The sequence below is a fragment of the Aythya marila genome, assembly GCF_965140915.1.
Source record: "Aythya marila genome assembly, chromosome: 17".
Classification (NCBI taxonomy): Eukaryota; Metazoa; Chordata; class Aves; order Anseriformes; family Anatidae; genus Aythya; species Aythya marila.
Genome location: NC_139058.1, coordinates 7,442,203 through 7,460,147, shown reverse-complemented (window position 1 = coordinate 7,460,147; position 17,945 = coordinate 7,442,203). Strand labels below are relative to the sequence as shown.

At 55.8% G+C, this 17,945-nt stretch overlaps 1 protein-coding gene across 1 annotated transcript in view; it reads right to left on the bottom strand.

Moving 5' to 3' along the window:
* SRRM4 (serine/arginine repetitive matrix 4) overlaps positions 1-16,945 on the bottom strand; it is a 32,002-nt gene extending 15,057 nt beyond the window's left edge. The window contains 6 exon segments of the mRNA XM_082773771.1: positions 1,329-1,379; positions 2,072-2,098; positions 3,635-3,706; positions 3,987-4,070; positions 6,061-6,204; positions 16,670-16,945. Of these exon segments, the coding sequence (XP_082629897.1) occupies positions 1,329-1,379; positions 2,072-2,098; positions 3,635-3,706; positions 3,987-4,070; positions 6,061-6,204; positions 16,670-16,800 (509 nt within the window). The 5' untranslated portion in view covers positions 16,801-16,945.
* Positions 16,946-17,945: the final 1,000 nt, after the last annotated feature.

Below are 17,945 nucleotides of genomic sequence, written 5' to 3'. Positions count from 1 at the left end.
GCACAGATGAAGTCAGGGATACTAAACATCTCTCCCTCACACAGTGGATTTGTGTAAAAATCCCCATTTTCTCTTCACCTTCTGCACCACTCCCTCCCAGTTTAAGACTTTTCTCTGTCTGCAGGAAGGATGAACTGGTCCCATGTGGTTTAGATAACCAGTTGCTCAACACAAAGATAAGCCAAAGCAGGGCGATGGTACAAAAAATCCTGATCTGCGTTTGCTCACAGGCTCTCTCCAATCCACCCCTGGGAGCAATGGGGAGTTTTGCAGAAACCAGGAGTGACTCAGTTCTGATTTGTGAGCTGAAAGATGGAGGCTAAAGAGCCCTGGCTGGTTTATCCCCAAAGAGCAATTCTAGCAGCTCTTTGGGGATAAACCAAGAAGGAATCAGCTCTTCTCATTCCCCTTGGTCAGTGCACTCCAGCAAGGCATCCAACCTTTGTGTTAACCACACTGCTAGGCTACTGCACCTTGGCCAGCACCACCCTGCATATGGGAGATGCCTTCTTTCACCAATTATCTAGGAAGCCTCGGTTTTACCAACAATCTATGAGACTTCTGGGTGTGTAGCAGCTTAGTTTGAGGAAAAAATGGTGAGTGCACCACTGAATAGGCAGAAATATCGAGAAAAGGAGATGGGTGTTCTGCATTGTAACACAGCTGGCCTCTGGAAGCAGCACGGCACGTTGTGCTCCTCTTGGATTCCCAATCTCTTCAGTCCCAAGGCGTACCAAGGTAACATCAGTAGGGCTAGGGGTTGTTGTCCTTCTGTCCCCTTTCTGCCTAAGAGTAAACAGCTTCAGCCCCGGAGCTGTTTCCTTGCTCTGAAAGCAGGTGAGATGCCACAAGTTGCAATTCCCAGGAGAAGACCGAGAAGGAAATTAAAAACAGAATGCTTACAGGCCCTCCTCCTGGCCCTAAGGAACCACATTTCATGCCATACTCCTTGATTGTCTGCCCCATAAGAGAACCACAATCCTTCTCTTATGCACTTACCAGAGCAGTTAGGAACCTCAGCTCCACATTTTTGCATTCTCTAACACCTCTAAACAACCCCTTCTCTTCCCTATTCCCCATTGCTTTCTGCTCCCATGAAAAAGTCCTGAATCAGGTGGCACAAATGAGAGAGAAAAGATCTCCAGCCTCTACAAACCCTTCCCTATTTCAGCAAAACCAGAATCACTGGTTTTAGCTACAAAATAATCCAGAGAGCTGCTCAGAGCTCTGCAGCTAGCATTAGCTCCTGGGGACCCACCAAACGAAATGCTTCCTACCCCTGCAGCTCTGCACAGGCAGGGCAGGGAGTACCAGGAACCACTACTTACTGTTTTTTGTGTTTTCTTTCTTCCTTTCTCTTACTTTTGGGGCTTGAAGAACTAAATAAGAAATGGCTAATTAATTCAGAGATTTCTGTTCTGATAAAGAGCCACACAATCACACACAATGTTACAGCTAAATTGCCCAAAAGCGTGCAATAAAAAATTAAAGGGATGAATGATTCTCTCTCAGCACAGGGGGTCTCAGTTCCTGCTAACAAAGCTGGCTCATGGGCTTGGACAAAAAAAATAAAAAAAATCCCAGTGCCATCAGCCCTCCTGCTGGCTTTCCCATAGAGAACTGGAATAGTACATGCATGTACTGGGATCAGGAGCATCCTTAAAGTACACAACTGGAAAGGCAGTGAGTGAGTCTGAGGGTTTCAAAGATGGACACTGCTCAGGGATGCGTACTCTTTGCAGATGAAGCCATAAAAGAAACAAGGCTAAAGATGCAGGAAAGATACAACATGGATGATTGTTGCTGGGGATACTTTTAACCAAGATGCCATTTCCAGTTACTTGCTTAGCTGCATAGGTTGGGCAGGAGATCTGACTCCTATGGGATCTGAGGGACACATAAGGCTGAACAGGACAAGGGTAGCCCCAAATCCACAGGGAATGGGGGAGCCAAGGGAGCCACCAGGAGACAGAAGTGTCTTCTGCCCCCACCCAGCAAATATCAACCTCATGAGATCCTGAGAAGACCATTAAACTATTATTTCTAAGGGATCACCCATGCTTGCTCTTACCTGTGTCTTCTCTTCTTTGAGGATAACCTGCAAGACACAAATATTTACATTGAATACAGGGTCTAACAGAAGTGGAAATCTGAATCAGAGACAATATGGTAAGGCCCATCTATAGCCTGAGCACCTCTCACATCCCTGGGGGTTCCCTTTTCACTAATATTGCCTCTGCAGTCTTGCACTACGATTAGTTTAAAGAGACAGAGGAGAGTCCAGTCCCAGGTTTTCTGTATGAAGGACCATGTAGCAGCCAAAGGAGGAATCCTTTCTGGATAACCCCAGAGCAAGCTCACAGCCAAACCAGGATCATGCAAACTCTTCCCTCCTGGAGCATCCCTGGGATGACACACGAGCCATCATGCTGGTGGTCTTCAAAGAAAACCCTGGGAACATGGAGATCACGTTGCAGCAAGGCCTGACCCCGGTCTACTACACAGCCTGATGGCCCATCTGAGCTTCTAGGACAACATCCCACAGAGGACATGGCCTGAAGTGCTGCCTAGAGGGGCCAGGAGATTACCCATGGCAAATGGGATCTGTAGCTGATGTGTTACCAGGTGTCTGGAAATGACCTCCATCAGTCACTAATGCTCAGTGGTTGCTCATGCTGCTTTTTGGGACCGGATACAGCTTATCATCAGCTTGTAGGGAGCACATATGGGTACTAAAGGTGGAAAGCCAAAGAGCATCTGACCCAGGACAACTATCACAAGGTGGCATCCATACAAGAGCATAAGAATCTCTTATTGAAAAGGAATTATTTTAAAGGGATTTCTATCTCCTTGTATCTCCTTCTCCCTGCCTTCCTCTTTAAGAAACATACTCTGCTTTTCACCCTGTTAGCCACTTTTGGTAGCTTCTCGCTTTGATTCAATAAATTATAAATACATGAACTTTCCGAGGGAGATGGCATCCACTGTTCTCTGCAAATATTGATTTAACAGTTGAGGGAAAATGGTAAAATATTTGCAATTTTAAATTTTCATCATGCTTTTTAAATTAAAAATGGGCTACAGAAGAGGGAAGGCGGAGGCAGTCCCATGACTTCAAGCAATGTGAGGCGAGCTCTCCCCCTTGCCAGCATGGTTGGGAGACGTTGAGAGATGGCTCTGGGCTGGGAAGGGAAAATCTGATGGCTCCTGGTGCCTGGGGAGGGGAAGGAAGGGGCTGAGATGTGGGCACAGGGAGCTGGCTGGAGCCTTTTGATGGTTCAGATGCTGCCACTTTCTGTGGGTTGATGGGAAGGGGAAATGAATGGGAGCCACATGAAATTTGACAGCAAGATTGTGGAGCTGGTGGAGGCTGCCTTGGCCTTGACCTGGCTCACCTGCCTGTCTGTCTGTCCATCTGTCCATCTTCTCTGCCACCCTGACAGCTCACCAAGCCACCCCAACGGCCATCTCACCTTCTCGTGGGGCCCTGCTGCCTCGATGGCCACCACCACGAACAACTACGAGCCGTGGGAGGGCTGTAACGTCTCCCACCTCCTGCCCAGACGCCCCCTGAGAACCCAGCACACCCCTGCACAGCCACCAGCCAGCCGTGACGTTTCCCAAGGAGAAATACCTGTTTCTTTTTCGTTTCTTGGAGCTCTTCTTCTTCTTCTTCTTCACAGGGGAGGGGCTGTAGGAGGGAGACCTGGGGGTGCAAAGGGGTGTCAGGGGCTGCATGGCCCCCTCACCCCTCCAGGGCCATCCCGGCCCGCGCCATCCCCGGGCTCAGGGCCTGGGGGGCTTCAGGCTGAGCCCCCGCAAGCTGTTAGGGGAGGGCGACAACACGGCGGTGCCTCGTGGGGCCTGCCAACGGGCCCTCACACCTCCATTTTGCATCCGTTTCCTCCCCTTGTGCAGCGAGGGCCGCCAGTTCCCTCATCCCCACACGCCCCAGCCCAGGCCCACGCTGTCACAGCCGCCCTCACCTCCGGCGCTTCTTGCGGCCAGACTTCTTCTTCTTCTTCTTCCCCCGGGCCGGCGGTGGTGCACGCTCCCCGTTGCACGAGGGGCTAAATCAAAAAATATTTTAAAAATAATAAATAAATGCACCATCTGTATCATTTCACTTGGGGCTGCTCCCTTCCCCATGCCGCTGTCCCCACCAGAGGGACAGACAGGGCAGAGGGATCACTTCTGACAGCAGATCAGGGGTGCGGGTGAGCCCCTAATTACCCTCTAATGAATAATTTGGTCACACTTCAAATTAAGTGTCTCCTGCATGGATTTAATGGAGATATAATGAGACAGCCACTGTACGTGGATGCAGTGCCAGCTGATTATTTAAAACGTGTTTGCTGAGGTTAATGACTCCAGAACAGATTTATAGGTTTTGTTGCTCTTTGTAAATATGCTTTAAATAATTAATTGACATTTAATTTGCATATAATAATTATTGCAATCAGGTGCATCTAACAGTAGTAAAAGACATGACATATGTTAAATAGCAATTGATTAGAAAAATATATATTTATTGAGATGCTATGGTAATTTAGTAAGCTATGTATATCTTGCACAGCTGTTAAACCTTAAAAAATTGTGAACTAATTTCTTTTTAAACACATGACACTGAATCATGTCATGTTTCAGTGAAAAGTAAAATCCACAGTTAAATTAATTCAGAGCACTGGACTGAAAATATGAAATGTTTGGGGGCTAGTGATCCAAAATAAAGCAGACTGATAGAAACAAGGGCACTGGGTCTCTGCCTCAGCTTCCCCACTGTTTGTCCCACTGGCAGGAGGAGCCACCTTTGGGGACATGAGTGTGGCCTCATGTTTGGAAAACGTGAAGAGCTGCAGACAGGACAAAGGAAAGGACATTATTGTTAATAATAGTCCTAAGGCAGAGCAAGCATCCTGGCATGTTGGCCTCTCAGGTGACAGGGACAGCACGTTGGTGGCCCCAGTGAAACCACCTGAAGGGCTGCAGCTCAGGGCCAAGCCCACCAGGAGCTGGCCCTGCTGCCAGCCACCAGCAGCAGGTCACCAACATTGCCTTGCAGGGTAGGCATGGGGACAAGGAGCTGGAAGACCCCTTCCCATTGTCTGACTGGGCACAACCAAGTGTACCCGGGGCTCTGAGGGAAGAGAGCTGTCCTGGTGAGGTGAGCTCACCCAAAGGTGAGCAGAGGCTTCATCCCAGCCCCCACTGAGACTATCACTATGCAGGAGAGGACCTCAGTTGCCCTAGTGAGACAGCAGAACCCAGGACAACACAAATCTGGGCTCCCCAGCAAGCAGGAGCACATCTCAGCCCCCTTCTCAATCAAGCCCTGCCATGGCCAAGCCAGAGCATGGAGAAACCTCCAGCCTGCACTGCTCAGCCACAGGCAACTCCTGCAGAGCCCTCCTCCTGCTCCCGAGATGAATTCTTTTGTCTTTGAAGTGGAAGACTTCTCCCTGGGCTGATCCAACTTTAATTGTTCTTCTGTGATTGTAATCAGAGTCTAATTAAAAATACACTTTAGATTATTGTTCCGGTTAGCCTGCAATCTGAAGATAGGAAATGTGCTTTCTTTCTCTTTCTTTCCAGCATCTTTAACCAAATGGAGAAGCTTTAATCCCAGAGACGGTTCAGCAGGCAGCTCTGAGACCCCAGCTGCTTCGCTTTGAAGGTTTCATTCGTTTTTTCCCCTCACAAATAGTCAGGGGCAAACGATGAGCTGATAACAAGGCCATGCCCTAACGAAGGCAAAGCAGCCAGTCTGATGTGGGCACATGGAGGTGGGAACTGCTGAGGTGATCCCCAGCTGGGGGAACCCCGCAGGCCCCACTGCACACGGGATGCTGGCAGCTCACCTGGGCTGGCTGCATGACCACAACGTGGAGTGAAAAGGGAACTGAAGAGACTGGGTTTCTCCATGGGTTTCATGGAATTGCAACTCATGTGGCCATTCAACCCATCCACAGCTTTCACAGACCCCACTTGGGATGAGCATACACTCTTCGGTGTTTCCTTTGTTGACAGCCCCGTCCCCTTTGGGGTGGCCCCATCCCCTACCTGCGGGACCTGCGGTGGGCATGGCTGCGCCTCTCCTTCCCTCTCGCCCAGCCGTTAGTGCTGGAGGCCTCCTTGGACACGCGGCCGCTTGGCTTCTCGGGGTGTCTGTCCTCTGCAGGGTATGGCAGGCAGCTGAGTGGCCCACTAGAGGGTATCAGGACAGAAAGAGCAATAAGGAAGGAAAAAAACAGGGGAGTGAAAATCTCAGGAAAACAAAGGGTAAAAAAAAAATCAATCACCATTCCCCAAATCTGCTGTTGCATTGCCAGCCCCTTGCTGCATGTCCTCTTCCCCCAAAGCATCCCCCTCATCAGCACCCAGGTGGAAGCAAAGCTCCCTCCCCACACCTACAAACAAGGTGCTGGGCCAGCAGCACAGCTGGTCCTGCTGAAAGCCCAAACTGGAGGCACTGGGGCAGCCCCTCAGAGCCAAGGGGAAGTGCCTGAGCCTTGCAGGTGCCTACAAAAGCCCTGAGGAACCCACGCAAGCAGAGCCCTGCAGATATTTTTTTCAAACAGAAGGAGTGATTCAAAGCCATAAACCACACCTGGAGGGGGCACTGAGAACATGGTGTCATCCAAAGTATTATTCAATAAATACAGCAAGTGTCAGGGTGTCCAGGGCATGCTGCAGAGACGTGGGATGAAGGGCTGGGGTGTGCACATCTGGAGGGTTCAATGTGCCCAGGAGCATGGCTAAGGAGCAATGCCATGGTGAAGGAGCATGTTAGCCCTGGCTAGCCTTGGCCAGAAGCATGCAGCCCCTGGCAATGTCCTTCTGCCTGCCCTCGTCATGAGCAATGCAATTTTGGGGACTGCAGTTGGCCCAGGAGCAGCTGCAGAAGAGAGGTCACCCCTATTTCCACTTGTGCTCTCAGCCAAAGCCCACCTTCCCTAATAGCTTCCTCTTTCTCAGCAGACATTTTTCAGTGTCCAAACATTTTAGGGATGTGCCTTAGCCAAGCACAAGCACTAGGGTTCGATGGGGTGAAGCTGGGGCAAATGCTTCCAGCCCAGGACATGCAGGAGGTGCTGCTGATGTGACGGTCCCTCCGGCTTTCAAATCTATTACTCCTCCTGTAATAAATCCCCCGGTCTCTGCCCAACATCTATGTGGTTTGTAACCATCCGGGAAGCTACACGGTTAATTGCTTTCTTTGCGTGAGCTAATTGGCTCGTGGCCTTTCCCAAACCCCTTTTAAGAGCAGCCTTCCGAGGCTCAATCATTAGGATCCATTAAAAACGTCCCCAAATTAATGATCTGTGCAAAGCCAGGGCTGGAGCAGCTCCGGGAGCAGAGGCAGGGGCTGTCCCCGGGTACGGTGGGTCATGTTCCCCACCCTGGTCCCCGATCCCACTAATGGCATTTTCAGGTCCCGGGGTTAAAACATTTTGGCCCGGAGGCGAACAAGGGCTGCTGCTGTCCTGCAACACCCCGCGAACCATTTCTTCTGGGCTTGGAAGCAATTATCGATGGAAATAATTATTCTCCAATCCCATCAAAGGCTGGCTTTGATTCAACCAAATGTTCTCCTCCGGTGAAAGCTGAGAGTCACTAACACGCTAAACCGGCTGGTAATCCCTGTGCGTTAAGCTCCACGGACATTGATCGAATATAAATATATATTTAAATACATATATATATATATACTTTGTAGTCTTTCCTGTCTTTCATCCCTGATATAAAAGCGCTTGCAGCTCGGTGTGAAAGACCTCCGCAGCCTTAGAGGGAGGGCTGTCACACCTTCCCCTGCAGGGAGGAGAAAGCCTCTGTGGAGGGTTTTTTTTTTTGGGAAAAAGAGCTTAGTTTGCTGGAGGCAGCCCCAGGAGGGCGGCAAGGACACGCAAGCAATGTGACTGGAAGCACAGGCTTCCTCTGCGCAGGGGACGTCCCTTCCCTTTGCGGCAGTCTCTGGTCCAGGAAGATTTTGGGGGCAATTCTGGCCAGCTGCTGGTGGATGGGAGGGGAGCAGAGGGCGCACAGGGCTCTGCCCAGGTGCTCGCCTCTCCCACCAGCCTGAGCACTTCACTGCTTTTCCCAACCGGGCTGCATTTTGGTATTGCTAACGTGAAGGGGAGAAACCGCCATAAAATGCTGCAGTCGCTTGGAGAACAGGGCTGGGGCTGGCAGCCAGGGTATGACAGCGTGGAGAGGTGGCTGCTGGCCTTTCGCTGAGGACGGGGCAAAGGCAGAGGGTATTTGCAGCCTCGGGGAGCAGAGCTCTCTCACAAACCATCACCACATCTCCATCACAGAGCTCAGTGCCATGGCCATGTGCTGTCTCATCAGGCCATGGACCGCGGCTCTTGGTGACGCAGCCCCCTCCCCTGTCCCCGGGCTCCCACGTCCCCCAGCCATCTCCTGCCACAAAGCTTTCATCAAGCAGCCTTTCTCCTTCTCTCCTTTCTCTCTGGAGAAGAGAAAAGCTGGAACGTTGCCTTCCTCATGACCTTCCAGCTGTGGGACACCATTGCCAGGGCAGCAGTGGCAGCATCTCTCGCCTCTGTGGGACCAGCTCCAGCAGCCCCAGCCCTCTGGGGCCACTCCAAGGCCCCTCCACCCTTCCCAGCAGCTGTGCAAGCAGCAGAACAGGCACAACGGGGCTGGATCATGCCCACCAGGCCTTTTTTTTTTTTAAGATTTATTTTACTTCTACAGGCACAGAGTAATGGGGTGCTGGATGCCCAGCCCGGTGCCGCAGGGATCTGGCTAAATGCATGAGCACTTTGGAGACCTCCAGCACTGGCCACACTTGGGAGATCCACTCCACCAGCACTTCTGAGCTCAAGACAGAATATTTGGGAAAACCAGCACCGGCACTTCACTACCTTGCCCTTTTCAGCCCCAGCTGGCTTCTCATTCCCATCACCTCAGCAGACCCCGGTGCAAAAACAGGCACAGCTCCAGCCGACTGGAGCCCCGAAAACTCAAAAGGTTAAAGCCTCTCTGATGAGCCTGTTAGTTGCAAATATTTCACTGGCAAAGCCAATGATGGATGTCTCGCTGAGGGACATCAGCCCATGAAAGGACACGGGCACCCGTAGCTCCAGGAAGAGCGAGAAGTGCCCGCAGCCACAGCAGTGGGACCCGGCGGTCCCGCAGCCATCCCCGCACATCGCCTCTGCCCAGCACCTTGGCTGCTCTGCACCACTTCAGGCAGAGGAGATTTTTTTTTCTGTGCTGGCAAAATTACCCTTTTATTTTCTCTGTCTCTTCTCAGCTGATTGAAAAAGAAAATTGTGGAACCGTTCCTTTGTCCCAGGAGAGGGAGGGGGGAAAAGGAAGGTTGTAAAGCCCTTTCCAAGCCCAAACTCCAGCAGATGTGTTTACATAAATCCCTTTGAAATACGCACTAAAAATACCTCTTCAAAATTAGGAGATGGGGGAGATTGTAAAGTGCTTTCCACAAACACAGACACACAAGCACCCCACGGCAGGTTCCTTCCCCACCTCATTCAGACTGTTATTATTAGTGCGGCAGGAGCCCTGCAGTTTGTTATTGAAAATTATAATAGCAAATCACCGAGATATTTTCCCTGATTGCACAGATTCCAAGCCAGTTCCATTTTAATCTTCTCTCCACTATTTTCCCGTGCATCAGCAGAGGCGCCAGCTGCAGAAAAGCGCGTGGCTTTTTTTCTTGATGCAGTTTAAGCACAGAAGAGAAACGCCACTCTCTAATAGATGTTTTTCATCCAATTTTCGCCACCACGCCTCGTTTCCCTTCCTGTGATGCCCGCGTCCTGCTGCAAGCCCCAACGCGGCGGCGGCTCCTTTTGCTTCTTGGCCTCCAGAAACGCTTCACGACCTCCTCTCATCACACCCCGGGCCAAAAAAAAATTTAAAAAAAAGCAGCTCAGCTCTTTATTTTCCAGCAGCTGATTTACCACGCATGGCTGCCCAAAAACAGAGGCACGTCCCCGCTGGCAGTGGGGTCGGTGCCAGGTGCTCCGGGGACAGAAGCGATGCTCCGTGAGCCATCCTTCAGAGGGTCCCCATGGCTGCGTGCCCTCCTCCCCAGGGGCTGGACAGCCCCAAGCCTTTCCTATTCTCAAATCCCCCTCCTTAGGCAAACACCCTCCGGGTCCCCATGCCTGGAAAGGTGACGGCGATGGCACCGCAGCCAGGGCCCGGCGCCGGGTAGGGCTGCGGGTGCTCGTCACAACGCGCCAGCTCCCCTGTCTGAAGCCCTGCTCCATTTGGCAGGGCGAACGGCGGCGAGATAAACAGTTTATTTGCCAATAACATAGCTCGTTAACTTTTAATCGAAGAGCGGCGTGTGAGCACACAGCTTCCAGGAGCGATGGGAGATTGCTGTGAGCACAGATCAGGCACAGGGCACGGCGGCAGGGGGAGAGGACGGGGAGAGAGGCTCCCCCTGGAGCAGTGGCGTGCCCTCTCTATTTCTTTGCCCTTTCTTTTGTTTTATTTTATTTTAATTCCCACTGGAAAACGAATGGAAAACACGCCCGATAACTCCCAAACCCAACCTGCCTGCGCAGCATCCGCCTGCCCAGGGAGCAACTCGGGTTGGTGGGGACAGCGGGGGACACCAGGAGATGATGGCCAGCTTCTCCCTCCAGGATGGGGCCAGGACACTCAGACCCCACAAATAAACCACCCCCAAGATGAGGTCCCTTGGGCGTCCCCCATTTGGGACTTTTCTCCCTAATATCCACCCCACGGTGACACCCTGGGCTACACGGGGCTGGGACAGAGCAGATGGGGAGCGTGGGGAGCACAGCTTCATGGCTGGGTGGGTTTGGTGTGGCTCCAGACTTCCTTTCCCCAAACCCCCCAGGTGCTGTGGGAATCACCTCGGCAGTCTCACCAGCTGCGTGGAGATGGGTGGCAGGAGGCATTTTTTTAAAGACAGTTTCTAGGAGAGACAATGGGGCCTCATCTCCGCTCAGGAGGTTGAGGATGGCGTGCCCATGCCACCCAGGGCTGCTTTTGGGGCCAAGCCAGGAAAAATCCCTCCCTCTCCACTCCCAGGTCTCGTCTCCAGCCACCTCCTCCACCCTGCAGCCCTGCACAGGGCTTTAAATCACCGGGGAAGAGCGAGGGGAGGATATTTATGGGTTTGCTGCTCCCTAGGGGGAAGGTCTGGAGGAGGCAGCCAGCTCCCAGCGCTCCTGGCCCCGTGGCTGGAGAGAATCATTTCCCTGCTCCGCACACCCGTCTTTAATTGGGTGTAATAATAATTTTAGTGCTTGCTGGGATTCGTGGGGCTGAACTAATGTTTGTAAAACGCTCTGCTATCCTCGGCCGAAAGGCAGCCTAGAACGGCAAAGCCCCCGTGTTATCCACATGTGGATAATCCAGAATTACTCACAAACAAAATCAAGATTATGCAAATGTATTCATTACTCCCCAGAACACCTCCAGGAAAATAGGGGAATTAGTCCCGTTAACAATTACCCGCTATGTCAGCGCGTGGCTGAGCGCACGGGCGCACGCGCTCCCCGTCGGCGGTCACCTGGAGCTCGTCCCGGGACCTCAAGGTGCTGGAAAAGGAGGGGAAATTTGGGCTGGGGGTGGCCTCGGTGTGCCCCTGTCCCCGCCCCGTCCCTCGCCTTTGTGCCCGCTGGTGCTGAGCCTGGCTTCGTGCGGTGCAGGGCAGCCGCGTGGCCGGGGCGTGCCGGATAAAGGTGCGCTGGAAACCCCGCACGGTTTAATTAATGCCACATGCCTCTCACTCCGCGGGTTGCGTGGGTTGTTAATTATTTTTATAAAGAAAATAATTAGTCCCAATCAAGGCAGAAGCTCTCCAGAATTACAGCTCATTAAGCGCTCGCACATTTTTCTGTTCTATAAAAAGTCGTGCGGCGCTGATGAAAATTACAGGCCCTTGGAAGCAGCATGAAATACAAATCCAGGCGGTGTCACCATCCTGTTACCACCAGCCGCATCGCTTTGGCTTCAGCAATTGCAGCTGGAGCTGAAGTGCAGGGCTCTCTGCTCCCTACCAGCACTCTGCTCTGCCCGTTAGCATGCCGGCACCAACGTGACCCCCAGCAGCGGCCCAGACAAGGACGTCCCCAAGGAGGTGACAGCCACCGAGGGGAAAGGAGCACCTTGGCGAGGGGTTGAGGGATGCTCAGGCTGGGTTCAGCTCCCCCATGGCAAAAAGAGGGGAGAAGGAGCAGCCTTCGAGCAGTGGGGTCACCCCGGTGGGACGCAGAGGGGTGCTCGTGGCGGGGTGCAGGAGCGTCCCCGAGCATCCCTGGCCAAACCATCCCGATGTGCTGGGCCCAGCCCTATTGAACGCCGCAGGGGCTTCGCTCAAAGCCTAATTGAAAGAAATCAGAGCACGGTGAAGGGAGCTGAGGCCAAATCGATAGTGGAGCAGCAGGGAGGGCGAGCGGGACGCCGGCTTTGCTGCCTCTCCACCATGAACGGCGTGGTGAGCTCCGGCCCCTGCTCCTCATGCGACAAACAGGGACGTGGAGGAAGGCGAAGATGACACAGGCAGCTGAAAATAAAGGTGTCTGGTGGGAAACCAAGAGCCTCAGCAGGGCAGCTTGAGCAAAGCCCTACCTCCCCTCCTGCACCCCGCACGCCGGAGGTCTTCAGCTGTGAAATCTCTCATAATGCAAAAATATTTCCCTCGCTGGGCAGTAGCCGGTTCTTCATCCTGACAGCTGAAATCCCAGCCTCCTGCCCCAGTCCTCTCCTGTCGCACCCAAAGTGCCGTGTTCAAGCACACCCAGGCAAAGCCAAAAACCCCCAAAATCCCAAAGCCAAAAACCCCAAACTGCAGCGCCAGCACTGCCCTGCTTTGCCAGGGCGATGCTCTGCTGGCAGTCGGTGTTGGCCAAAAGCCATTTTCTCATTGTGACCCTTGGGTTCCTGAGCACTTCCAGCCACTCACACATGCAGACGAGGCGTGCACCGGCCGAGCCCCCGTTCCTAATCCTTGGGATTTGGGATCAAGCATCACAGCGGTGTTTGCAGCCCCTATCTGCTCGCTGGGCCTTCCTCTGGCCCCGGGAACAAAGAGGGAAGGGGGCAGCGAGCAGAGCAGAGCAATCCCAAAGGAGCAGCACCCTGCTGAGCACCTCGTCCTGCTGCCCACCCAAGCACACTGGGAGCGCACTGGGAGCACACTGGGAGAGCCCCCGGAGCCCGGCCGGCTGCAGCCACCTGGTCTTGTTTCATTAATGGAGAGACATCAATTAAACACGGAGCGTTAAACGAGTCATCAGTGAAGCAATTAGCCCCAGCCACAGGCTGGGTGCTCAGGGACCCGGCTCAGCCTCGAAATGCCTGGCTGAGCGCCTCCTGCCCCAAAAGAGGCATATTTCAGCCCAATTTGCCATCCTGCTGCAGGACGGCATCCTGCCAGCTACAGGGCTGCCTCCCTTCAAAAGGCCAAGAGCGGCACGGGGTTCCCACCACATCCCCCGGCTCCTTTCCCCCTTCCAACCGAGTTCGTTCCCACTTTTAGTTTTTTTTTTTAAGCCCTCCCTGCAGTCCCCGCTGCAATGGCAGGGAAGGCGCTCCCATCGCTTGCACAAAAAAAATAAAAAAATTGCTATTTTTACACTCCCGGCTCCCTCAGCTGCCAGAGGAGCCAGCCCCGAGCCTCCCGCAGCAGGGGGGCTGCGTGGCCCCGCTGAGCGGGCACCAAACCCAGCGCCTGCCCCGACCCTCCTGGGCTGCTCGGGGCCTTGCGGAGATGAGGAGGTTTCGGTGGCCGCAGGAAGAAAAGGTGGAAATAAAGAGAAAAGGGAAGGGCGGTCATGCACGAAATGATTTCATTTCTCTGACGCGGGGAGCGCGTTTGATAAGTTCATATTAGAGAAAAACCTAAAGAAAGCCCAAAGAAAGGCCCGGCTGCAAGACAGGAGGCGAGGGGGATGAAGGCTCCAGTGCCTTGGGGTGGCAGTGCTGGGTCCCACAGCCCCACATCTTTATTTTTTTTACCCAGACCTCGAGGGAGGGAGGCGATCTCCCTGCAGGGTGTGGGCTTTATGAGCCCCCTTTTCCAAGCTGTTCCCAAAGGAGAGCCCAAGTCCTTTTTTTGGGCACCTCTCTCATTGCCAGGAGGGGAGCAGGAACACGAGGGGTGTTTTCCCCAGGGCTTTTGGGGGCCCTGCAGCATCTCTAACCTCGGCTTCATCCTCCAGAGCCCTGCGAGACCCCTGGAGGTGCAGGGGCAGCCTTGGGGGGACGTTTGGCGGCCGCCAGAGCCCAGCAAATGCTCTCTGATGAACTTTTCCCCATTGGAAACAGGCCCAGCGGAGGCAGGTGGATGAGGCTGTGCAAAAGGAGGAGGAGGAGGAGGAGGAGGAGGAGGAAGGCACCATGGGTCCCCCGAGCATCCCCGGCTCTGTCCTCGCCGCCTTCACCCCGGGCTCCCCCCAGCAGCCCCCGAGCTGCCTAATTAGCGCCGCCGCCGCCGTCCAGCTGGAGCTGGAGGGCAGGGGCAGACAAAGCCTCCCTATTGACAGCACCCCCGAGGACTGGGGTTGGAGGCAGGGGGGGGGCTTTTCTTCTCTCCCCCCCCCCTCCCCTCCACTTCTCCACTTTTCTTTTCAAGCCCCGCTCCCCCCGTTGGGCCGGGGCCACGGGCTCATTAGCGCTGCGGCTCGTTGGGAGCAGATGGCAGCCAGGCCCGGCCGCCTCTCCCCGCGGAGCAGATGCCCGGAGGACAAGGGGGGGATTAGCAGAGCCGGGGGGGCCGCAAGCTGGGTCCGTGTCCCCCCCACACACCTCCCCAAGCAGCACGCCCTGGTGCCGATGCTCGGGGACCCAGCGGTGCCAAAACGCTGTGGGTTGGGATGGGAGACAGCAGGTGCCCTGTCCCGTCCCCAAAATCACCGGTGATGGCAAACCAGGTGGCAAAACGGTGTTCACCCCCCCCCCCTAAAACGCAGTGACCCCCCCTCCCTGCCCGCCACGCGCGGCACGTCCCGGGGGACTGGGGGTTAAAGCGCAAATCCCCGCGCTGCCCTGGTGTGACCCAGTTCGGCCATCTGGCAGGCACGGACACAGCCTCGGTCCCCCCCGTGTCCCCCCCCAACGCCGTTACCTGCCCCAGGGTGAAGTCCCCGGGGGTGGCCGGGGGGTGACAGCGGGCAGGTGACAGCCCCGGGCCCCTCGGTGCCCCCCTCTGCAAAGCCGAGCGTTTCCCGGCCGCGCTGCAGCAGCTGCGGGCTGCTCGCCGGGTAATTAGGCTCCGGCACCGAAATAACGAGCAGCCACCCGCAGCCTTCTTGAAAAAATAAATTAAAAAAAGAGTCGGACGAGAAGAAAGTGAAGACGGGAAGCGACCGCCTTGATTTTTCCCCTTCCGTGCCACGAAACGCTCGGGAACCCCTCGACTTGGCAGGAGCCCCCCCCCCGGGGGAGCGGGCAGCCCCCGGCCAGGATTAATGTATTCTTTTGTTCCGGGGATGAAACGTGGTTTTAGCAGGGCTTTAACCCGCTGAACCTCCCCGGGAGCTTGATGGGAATTAAGATGGAAGGGGATTTATCTCCGGGAGCGGCGCTGAGGGATGGGGCAGCGCCGCGCTCCGTTTTGGGGGGCTCGCAGGGAGCCCACAGGGCACAGAGCCTCCCAGGGGGACTGTGGGGCCAGCTGGAAGGAGGAAAATCCCCTTCTGCGAGAGGAAAAACCCTGCTGCCCCACGGCTGTCAAGTGTGGGAGCAAACAGAGAGCCAGCTGGTCACTGCAGCGCCTCGCCGGGCTACCTGGCCTCCCCACCTGCCCCCGGTGCCTCTCGGCTTTAGGGGATTTGCTCCTAAATTAGCCCGGCGTGCTCTCAGGGCCACGAGGCCGATGGGATCGGTGTTGCCGTGAAGCCTTCGGGAAAACCAGAGCGGGCTTTTGGAGGGGTGCAGAGCAGGCGCCCAGCTCCGAGCCTTTCCCAGCTCCCAGTGCCGGTTCCCAGTTTCCCAACCCGAGCAGCCCCAGGAGGCAGAAGCCTGGCTCAGTCCCTTGGGAAAACAACACCGAGAGGACGGCTTTTAACACCATCGAGGGAGCCAACAAGACAAATTCGGGTGCTCCCAAGCCGGGAAGGCGCTGTCGTGAAGAAGCCGCACGGGTCCTGGCGCATCCGATGGCCCCGCTGGGTACCAGCTGGGCACCGCTGCCCCTTTTGCCTTTTTCTGCAGGTTTTTGCCCCAACCGCACACCTGGCAAGGCAGGGGCTGAGCACAGGGGTGGCCACAGCCCCTGGGCTACTAGTCCTGGGGGTGTCATTGTGTCCCCTCACCCCGTCCCTAGTGGCTGCCCCCCCAGGTCACCTTCCCGCGGGGTCCGGGTGCCGCAGGGACCAAGCCAGCGGGACGCACACCCTGGGGGCTGCACGGTGGGGCTGGGGGCGCCCCCGCTTTGTGCCTGCTGACCCCCCCAGCTTCCCCCTTTCACCCCATAGCCCAGCGAGAGCTTTCCAGCCCCCTGCTCAGAGGCAGCCAAAGTTTCCCGAGCGTGCATCAGCCCGGGGAGGGATCCCCCAGCCCTGCGCACGGGGGTCCCTTGGGTCCCCAACCCCTAAGTGAGACCCTCGGGGGTGGCAGAAGGAGGGGAACCAGCAGGGATGTGGGGCAGAGCCCGGTGGTGGTGCTGAGCCTGGGGGCGGGTTCCCCGAGCCCTTACCTGGGCAGCGGCTTGCGGGCGGTGATGCTGGCCACGATGATGCTCTCGGGGCGCGGCGTGGCCACGGCTTTGAAGGTTCCTCGCCAGAACTTCTCGAAGAGCTGCTTCTCGCCCTGCTGCACGCTGGCCATGGCCCCGGCACGGCTCGGCACGGCTCCGCTCCGCCGCTCTCCGCGGTGCTGATCGCTGTTACATCCCTCCCGGCCCCGCACGGCTCAGGTTCGGGTGCCCGGGGCTGCTGCGGCTCGGGGTTAGCCCGGTTCGGCGCGGCTGGTGGGGGGCGTGTGGGGCCGAGCCGCTCCCGGCTCCCGTTTTGTGGCGGCGAGGCGGGGAATGGGGCCGGGCCCCGCCGCCGTCCCCTCCCCGGTGCCGCCTCCCGCAGCTGCTCCGCCGGGAGCAGCCCCGGACCGAGAGCAGCTCCCGGGCTGCAGCATCCTGGATCCGGAGCATCCCTGAACCAGGAGCATCCCTGGACCAGGAGCATCCCTGAACCAGGAGCATCTCTGGACCAGGAGCATCTCTGGATCTGAAGCATCCTGGATCCGGAGCATCCCTGGACCAGGAGCATCCCTGGACCAGGAGCATCTCTGGATCTGAAGCATCCTGGATCCGGAGCATCCCTGGACCAGAAGCACCCCTGGATCAGGAGCATCCCTGGACCGGGAGCCCCTGGCCGGTCACCACCCAAGTACATCGCCCGTTTTATCACCCAAATGGGCCCCGTGGTGACCGGCCCGGGGCTCCCGGTCCAGGGGTGCTCCCCAGGAGCATCTCCTCTCTGGCTGGGTTCAGCCTCTGGTTTTGCCCTCTCCCAGCTGCTCACTGAAAAAAAAAAAAAAAAAGTATAGGCACCAGCTCAGATCGCCAAGAGGAAAAGGAGCAAAAAGCCACGGGGAGCTTTCTGTATCTGGTCCGCACTGGGATCTGCACGGGGAAGGGATTTGGGAAACAAACTCTTCCTTTCCTCCCCCTCCATCCTCTCCCATTTAACGGTGAGGTGGAGGGGCAGGGCTGGGTTTTGCTGCTTCTCAGCCCCAGCTTGGGGCAGCAGCAGGGAGGGAAACCCAAAGCGGCTCCAAAACCAAGAGCTCAGCACCCGGGGCAGGATCCAACCCCTCCTCGCCACTGGGGCACCTGGGCTGGGGCAAGTGCAGCGGCGTGATCCCCCCAGCCTCTTGCACCAAGCCCAATAAAGCTGTTTCTGGGAGAAAATGCTTCTCGGAGCCGGCGCTTGGGAGCACAAGTGAGAGGCGGTGACCTTGGGTGGCGGAGGCGC